Genomic DNA, 8,953 nt, shown 5'->3' with positions numbered 1-8,953 from the left:
TTCAAAGAAATACTAACATGGGTGGTGAGAGAGATGATGTTTATAGGTGCGCTTTATGTAGACGCTTGAAGAGTATGAAGACAGCTCCAACAGTGGAACCAGCACCATACTATCCTCATGTATACTATACTATTCACTGAGTGTACAAAACATTAAGAACACTAAGCAATAAGGCCTGAGGGGGTGTTGTTTATGGCCATTATTGTCATTATAAACTGGTTACCAATGCAATTAGATCAGTAAAAAGTAATGCTTTGTCATTCCTGTGGTATATGGTCTGATATACCACGTCTGTCAGCCAATCAGCATTCGGGCTCGAACCACTCAGTTTAGAATATACAATACACATGTATCCAAGTGAGTGAATACAGAATACAGAATAACTGCACACAAACCCAAGTGTGATAAACAATGTGTTTTATTTGCAGTATAAACATATTAGGCAGATACAACCCCCTGTGGTGGTATTACAGTAATGGTTTTACAGTAATAGCATATACCTTGTCGTACTCTTGTGCATAGAAGAACAGTACACACCACAGTTGTGGCCTATACTTGTGCATCAGCCTTAACCTCATAGCCCTGCAATTTATACAAGGCTATACTACATCATGTCTCCCTTTATACATACATTATATAGAGCTATGTGTATTCATATATTTACAAAACCCTTATAAAATGTAGAAAAGTTGCATATAAATCATCTTTATGCCACATTTCACAAAAAAATTGGATCATTTATATTCTTCATTTTAAATACAAGTGCTCGTTTTGGTACAAGTAAACTGTGGTAGGTACATAGTGTCCTCATTTAGAACAAAAGAAATAAACAAAATGTCAATGAACAATACAGACTTTGTGTCCCATCCAAACGCTCTTATTCCCACAGCAGAGATAATATGCTTGTTTCTGTGACATACAGTAGAACTACAATGGTTAATATGGCACTATTTTGACATATTTTAATGAGACCATGTTGTCTACAGATAAGACATGCTGTCTATCACCAAGCATAGCTCTGTCACAGAAAAGACCTACGGCCAACAGTGAAGTTTTAAGACAGTTGACTGGGAAGTACTGTAGCAACTCAAACTCAACACCCCTCTGCCCCCCAGGAATTCAAGCTGCAAAGACAAATGACAAACTTCACAATTAAGGATTGTAATAGTCTTATTTATTTGCAAACTATTTATTTTACATGAAACTGATGTGATCCTCCATCTTCCCAATAGAGTCAATAGTGACTGGTGAGTTTTACACTGTAAAAAAATGCTCCAGGATAATACCAATGCTTTGGCTTGGTCCACTAATTAGTGTGAGTGAAAACTGGCTATACTAACAAAAGGCATAATTTGTTAAAGACATTAGCTGAAAACTGCCCATTAGGATTTGGTACCTTATTATTAACCATGCTTGGAGTACCAATGATAAGCTGTTGAATTGCTGCCCACAATGCTTCCTTCAACTTACACTTCAGCAGTATATTCTATGTGCAAAACATGGACACGATGTAACCAGACATTCTTTCAATCTTTATTGCTTAGAACTGCGCCTGAGTGGCACAGACAGACGCTAAGTGTGACGAGCTAATTAGTGTCAAGGACTAACTGGTGTGGGGTGTTGAAGTGTTTTTCTCACCCCTACGATAAAGTGTGGCATTGCTAGGCCCATTAAAAGTATAAACTGAAAGCTACATATACTGTAGCTTTCAGGAAGGAAAATGGATGACTAACAGCTTAACAAATGTAAAAGGTTCTCAGAGACTCAGACATTACGTGACTGCCAGTATCTACAGCCTCTTCCCACGGTGTACCTTAACGACTCTAAAGAAGGGAGATTGTACCATAGAGACTCGACCCAATTACACCGTTAATTTCAACCCAGTGAGAGCGAGGGTGTTTCAATTGAACGCCTACGCCGTCGTTAACGCCAGGCGAGAGCTCTGCAGATTGGAGCAGAGGGGACCTTTAGTCAGTGGCCAAAGAGACTTGATGAGCGACACGATGGATGACAGAGAATGAAGAAAAAAAAAAGAGATAAGACGGATGAATGTGGAGGAGTGAAGGGAGAGAGGATGAGAAGTAAGACTGGATAAGGGTGGCCAAAGAGCTCATCAAGGTTGATAAATAACACATATGTGACATTCAGGGGTGATCGGACCAGTGCATCTACTGCCTACTGTAGTGGACAGTCTGATGATTCAAATAAATTACCTTACTGTTACAGTGACCTTACTGTTACAGTGACCTTACTGTTACAGTGACCTTACTGTTACAGTGACCTTACTGTTACAGTGCATAATCCTTCATAGAGAACTGCATAGTAATGCAATCAATCAACACCGCTTGCCTCTCTAATACAGTACCGCATAGACCTACATACCATTGTCAGTGTATCAGCATCAGTAAGTTCAATTACCTACCGGTAGCAAGAATAGATCAATCTGAGGTCATTTTGCACTCATTTAAAACACAGTAATTTCATTAGAATCATAAAGCCAGACTTCAGTGCTAAAAATGTCAAATTTCCATATACATGTTCTTGTATTTATAATAATGGATAGTGTGGTCGAACTGCATATTTTCACGAGCTTAAGAATAAAGGGGGACGTGTTGCGTAGGCCAAGTTATATTGTTAGGAGGGTATCTTTCTTACTGCATGAAAGGGAGAGTTCGGTACCATTGGCAATGTAGAAAGTGCAATATCATAACCTTCATTTGCAATGTGTGAATCTATATAGCAGCTAGTTTGCAGTGCAAGCAGCACGTACAACCAGTTAAATCATTCATACTTCAATCTAGGAGGAAATCACCTATTAAAGCTCTGATGTATACTTCCAATGAATCAATGTTTCTGTCCAAATCTTCTAGAGCGTGTAGACATAATAACAAAACGTATTGTCATGACACTGTCATAACTTTCCTTTAGGTGCCACCATTGGACAAACCGATCGAGGAAGATAGTGATGAATGCCATTCATTTACTACGATTTTAAGACACGAGTGTAGATAATGTGTGTGTGCCCGTGTGCATGCCTGTGTGTGTGTGTGTGTGCATGTATGCGAGTGTGAATACATGTGCTTCCGGTGCTGACCAGGTGTCCACAAACTCATTGGTTTAAAACTGCATATCAGTTACTGAGGCACTTGTTAAGTCACAATAATTTTTTACAAATAAATAAAATGAAAACAAAACTGGAATAAGAAAATATTCACTCTGATATGACATTTTGTTTATGTTAGCAGTCGTACTTCATGAGTCACATTTCCTTAATGTTCTCCTTGGCCCTGTGACGGGCTCTTTCACTGATGCTACACCCCTCCACAACACCGGAGGGAGCCACCTTGTGTGGTATTCACATACCTGTGCTTCTGTGTGTACCTACAGGAGTATCCTTCCAGCAGAGCTCCGTTGCTTTGATCAGGGTCAGATTGATTAGTGCACAAATTCACTGTAGCAAAATGTAGAAAAAATGTTTTGCAATGGAAAACAAAAACATAGCATTTCTTACTCAACAAATTAAGCTAATCTCTCCCTGTTTCAGTCCATTTCTTCTGTTTGGTGCCTAGTGAAAACGACCCTGGTGTGTGTGTGTCAGGGTGTGTGTGTGTCAGCTAAAAGCTGGACTCGGGGACAGTCCTCTTGCGTCCCAGTGAGTTGGTACTATAGCGAGTCCTCTGCAGGGTACCGTAGGAGGGCTTCTCATCTGTGAGGCTGCGAGGGGGCGGAGCCACACCATGGGACAGCCCTTTGCGGTGTAAAGAGGCGGTCCTTCGCATGCTAGACTCCTCCTTGCTGGGGATGTTGGATGAGCTCTGAGAGCGTTTGATATCGGCAGCAGCGGCACGTCTGGCTTTACCGTTGGGTAGCTCGTCTCCGAGACGATTGGCACCCCCGTTGCGGGGGGCTCCGTTGGATTTCGCCTCCCCCGTCTTCGTGGCCGCGCCTGGGGCTCCACTGGACAGGGACAGCCGGGAGGTGCTGGACCCGCCGACGTCGCCAGCTTTTCCAGAGTCGGACTTGCGAGAAGATGACGACTCCTTGTCCTTCTTCTTGAAGTTGCTCTTGAAGAAAGACAGCAGCCCCTCGTGGCTCTTGGAGGCCTCCTCTACCTTCTCACCCTTCCTTCTCTTTTCTCCCTCGGGTGGTGCCAGACAGTCCCTTGGTGGTGGGTCCTGGTGGCCCTTGGCCCCTCTCCTCAGGGTGCCTTCCCAGTCTCTGTCCCTGAGGCTGTGGGTGCTGGAGCTGGACTGGACGCCTGCACTAGACCCCCTCCTAGACGGGGCCTCTTGGGGCTTTCCCTGGTCCTTCTCCTTACTCTTCTTGGTACTCCTCCTGGTCAGAGTGTTAGTACTACTACTACTGCCCATCCTACCCTCGTCCCTCTGGTCTCTCTGATCCCCCTGGTCTCTCTGCTGCTGCTGGGACCCTTTGCTACTTCGTCTCAGACTCCCTGTCTTGTCTGTGACTGGTCTTCTCTGGCCCTCTGGCATCTGCAGAGACTCTGGTTGTCCCATGCAGTTCAGGCTGCTTCCCACACTGGGGGAGCTGATGGCAGGACCCTTATGGCTCTCAGAGCCCATCATTAAATTGACTATAGAGTCCTTGGTGCAGCGAGGTCTTCTTCCAGACTCTAGGTACTCCACCAGTTCCACAGGGGCGGGGATGGGAGCAGGGGCGGCCTCGGCTGCAATTTTTCGGCGGTCCTTGGAGCCGAACGACCAGCGTAGCGGTAGGACCTTGTTCAGTGTCTCTTTGTTCTTAGTGGGGGTCCTCATGCTGACGCTACGACCCTGGATGCCCCGTACGAACGGCCTGGTCTCAAAACCACCTGGGGTTGAAAGAGAGAGAGAAAATAACACTTTACCATAGTGTCTCTGACATTTAAAGCTAGACTAACTTTAATTTTCAAACCCCTTTTATTAAATTGTAAATAACAAACACAGCGATCACAATGAGCTTTTTTCTGACAGTTGAAGTCAGAAGTTTACATACACCTTAGCCAAATATATTTAAACTCAGATTTTCACAATTCCTGACATTAAATCCTAGTAAAAAAATCCCTGTTTTAGGATCACCACTTTATTTTAAGAATGTGAAATGTCAGAATAATAGTAGAGAGAATGATTTATTTCAGCTTTTATTTCTTTCATCACATTCCCAGTGGGTCAGAAGTTTACATACACTCAATTAGTATTTGGTAGCATTTCCTTTAAATTGTTTAACTTGGGTCAAACGTTTCGGATAGCCTTCCACAAGAGTCCCACAATAAATTGGGTGAATTTTGGCCCATTCCTCCTGACAGAGCTGGTGTAACTGAGTCAGGTTTGTAGGCCTGCTTGCTTGCACACGCTTTTTCTATGGGTTTGAGGTCAGGGCTTTGTGATGGCCACTCCAATACCTTGACTTTGTTGTCCTTTAGCCATTTTGCCACAACTTTGGAAGTATGCTTGGGGTCATTGTCCATTTGGAAGACCCATTTGTGACCAAGCTTTAACTTCCTGACTGATGTCTTGAGATGTTGCTTCAATATATCCACATCATTTTCCTCCCTCATGATGCCATCTATTTTGTGAATTGCACCAGTCCCTCCTGCAGCAAAGCACCCCGACAACATGATGCTGCCACCCCCGTGCTTCACGGTTGGGATGGTGTTCTTCGGCTTGCAAGAATCACCCCTTTTCCTCCAAACATAACGATGGTCATTATGGCCAAACAGTTCTATTTTGTTTCATCAGACCAGAGGACATTGCTCCAAAAAGTACGATCTTTGTCCCCATGTGCAGTTGCAAACCGTAGTCCTGCATTTTTATGGCGGTTTTGGAGCAGTGGCTTCTTCCTTGCTGAGCGGCCTTTCAGGTTATGTCGATATAGGACTCGTTTTACTGTGGATACTTTTGTACCTGTTTCCTCCAGCATCTTCACAAGGTCCTTTACTGTTGTTCTGGGATTGATATGCACTTTCGTACCAAAGTATGTTCATCTCTAGGAGACAGAACGGGTCTCCTTCCTGAATGGTATGACGGCTGCGTGGTCCCATGGTGTTTATACTTGCATACTATTGTTTGTACAGATGAATGTGGTACCTTCAGGCGTTTGGAAAATGATCCCAAGGATGAACCAGACTTGTGGAGGTCGACAATTTATTTTCTGAGGTCTTGGCTGATTTCTTTTGACTTTCCCATGATGTCAAGCAAATAGGCACTGAGTTGAAAGGTAGGCCTTGAAATACATCCACAGGAACACCTCCAATTGACTCAAATGATGTCAATTAGCCTATCAGAAGCTTCTAAAGCCATGACATCATTTTCTGGAATTTTCCAAGCTGTTTAAAGGCACGGTCAACTTAGTGTATGTAAACGTCTGACTCACTGGAATTGTGATACAGTGAATTATAAGTGAAATAATCTGTCTGTAAACAATTGTTGGAAAAATTACTTGTGTCATGCAGAAAGTAGACGTCCTAACCGACTTGCCAAAACTGTAGTTTGTTAACAAGAAATTTGTGGAGTGGTTGAAAAACAAGTTTTAATGACTCCAACCTAAGTATATGTAAACTTCTGACTTCAACTGTATGTAGGCATGGACTGTGCATGTATAGGAAGAGTTTACGTAAATGCACATCCACAGTTAGTGTAGAATGTGTTCAGCTAAACATTAAAGAGGTGATGCACTCTATGCTCACGTGTGGTGTATTGGCAACAACATGGAATAATAATAACCACTGATTAGATTTAGCTTTTCCAGAAGCTCAACGTGCTTTAAATAGGGGAGAGTGGGGTAAGTTGAACCAAAGGGGAAAGTTGAGCCACCCTTGTTTCTAGGAAACCATACACAATAATCATTTGACCAAATATTTAGGATGAGGTCATCCTTTTCTGGAGTCTCTGAAGGAAGAAACCACAAGGAAAAAGCGGTAAGCTTATTTAGGTCCAAAAAATTGATTTTCACAGTCAAATGAATTTATTGTATATATTTATGATGCTTGTGTCTAAACCAAAGTAGATCATTTTGAGATTGTTCTATACATCAGTTGGGGGTCTCTATAAGCTCAATATGAGGTCTTAAACCTAGCAGGAAAGTGCATCCTTGTATCTGTGTCGGCTAATATAGTCAAAATGTTTGTCTTGGGGTAAGTTGAGCCAATGGCAACTTGAGCAAATGTAAGTGTTTTCTTCCCAGGTGTAATGCAAGGCATTTTCGCTGGGAAATGAGGTAACAACAGGGCCTCAACAGTTTCCCGTGTGTATCAAGAATGGCCCAACGCCCAAAGGACATCCAGCCAACTTGACAACTGTGGAATGCATTGGAGTCAACATGGACCACTTTTGACACGTTGTAGAGTCCATGCCCTGACAAATTGAGACTGAGGGCCAAAGGGGGTAATTAAATATTAGGAAGATATACCTAATGTTTGGTATACTCAGTGTATGTAAATATCTTTGTTAGAAATAATACTATGTTTCCCTTGACGGCGTGATGTTGAATGTAAACACTCAACTTACCCCACTCTCCCCTACTGTAGTAACAGGAAAACTCACCACCACCACCACCCATCACCTTCCACCACCAATGGAATGAAGACCTACGTTTTTTTTGTTTTTTTTTACCTTTCTTTGGTTTACCATGCATCTCATGTTTCCCAGGCCCCTCACCTTCCTCCTCTCTGGGCGGGTCATCAAGGAAGACTGGGGACTCCGGGGAGTCGGGGACAGAGGAGGGGCAGGTGGTGGAGGAGCGGGACACCAGACTACCCCTCTTACTGTCCCCATTCAGACGGACCAGCCAGTGGTCCGACATGGAGGAACTGGTGGAGCCTACAGAGGGGAGAGAGACGTTTCTGTGACTATGGGCACTGGACCAGAAAGATACCTACACATGTCAGTTCCATTCCAGTCAATACAGAAAACACACAGAAAAACTACACAGATAATTCCTATGTAAAATATAGCATTTAGCGATTGAAATATCACATTGTGGTTTTGCTGGTTCAGGTGGTTGGAGCATGGTGCTTGCAACACCATATATTGCAGACATGAGTGAAACCTGCAGTTGTGAGTTAACCTTTAGTAGATAAAGGCTGAATGGTCTTGTTGTATCTAAGACTATCTCTGTACGGAGTTCAGCTGTAATGCAATTGAACCCTGAGTGAACTCTCTCCTGTGATGTGTGTGTGTGTCCATGCCTGTGTGTGTGTGTGTGTGTGCTACACTACCCACCTCTGATTGAGCTGCTGGCGGACCAGGGGGGAATGACGTTACGTCTCTGGTAGAACAGGATGTAGGCACCCCTGGTACACACCTCCTCCTCAGGCACCAGGTCCACACTGCTGTCGTCGTAGCTGTACCACTGACCGTCCACTGAGTTCCTGCAGTACGCTGCAAAACGCACACAGAACTGTAGAGACAGGCTGCACCACACTCATTATGTCCTGGGTATAGTCCTGTAAGTTGATGTGACCACTATAGAGGAGGGCACTGTACTGTTATGCATGTCCTATGTACCATCATTATTTGGCAGTAGGCATCTCTCTCACTAACAATATCCTCTCCTCGCTTCTCGATCAAACAGCCCCATACATACAACGCCCGTCAGTATGCCTCTCTCATCAACAGCACGTCTCCTACATCAACGGTATATCAATGGCCAACCAGTACCTGTGTAATGTCCGCCGTGCATCCCACCATGGTGGTTACACACTGCATAGAGGTCATAGAGGAAGTCAGGAGGCAGGGCCATGTCTGGGTGACTAATATGATGACTGCTGCCTTCAGGCTGTTTCCATGTGGGGGGCCAGGGTCCCAGGTTCCCCAGGTTCCTCATGCTCTGGGACCTCTTCACCACGTGGGGGGCCATGTCCAACCCGGCCAGGGGGAAGCGCACCTGGGTGGACAGCTTGTTGCGCCGCTCGCCCACCTGTTTCATAGGATTTTTAATCAACTATCAAGGTTAA

General features: G+C 44.1%; 1 protein-coding gene across 2 annotated transcripts in view; it reads right to left on the bottom strand.

The window, feature by feature from the left end:
- Positions 1-402: 402 nt before the first annotated feature.
- LOC129836464 (ubiquitin carboxyl-terminal hydrolase 43-like) overlaps positions 403-8,953 on the bottom strand; it is a 117,038-nt gene continuing 108,487 nt past the window's right edge. Inside the window, exons 13-16 of one of the 2 annotated variants that reach the window (XM_055902672.1) lie at positions 8,658-8,916; positions 8,220-8,378; positions 7,611-7,817; positions 403-4,831 (exon numbers count right to left, since the gene is read on the bottom strand). In XM_055902672.1, the coding sequence (XP_055758647.1) occupies positions 3,615-4,831; positions 7,611-7,817; positions 8,220-8,378; positions 8,658-8,916 (1,842 nt within the window). In that variant the 3' untranslated portion in view covers positions 403-3,614. The remainder of the gene's footprint in view (positions 4,832-7,610; positions 7,818-8,219; positions 8,379-8,657; positions 8,917-8,953) is intronic. The other variant, XM_055902682.1, reaches the window with a different exon arrangement.

This window comes from Salvelinus fontinalis, chromosome 3, assembly GCF_029448725.1.
Source record: "Salvelinus fontinalis isolate EN_2023a chromosome 3, ASM2944872v1, whole genome shotgun sequence".
Classification (NCBI taxonomy): domain Eukaryota; kingdom Metazoa; phylum Chordata; class Actinopteri; order Salmoniformes; family Salmonidae; genus Salvelinus; species Salvelinus fontinalis.
The sequence above is the reverse complement of the archived record's forward strand: the minus strand, read 5'-3'. Positions and strand labels throughout refer to the sequence as shown.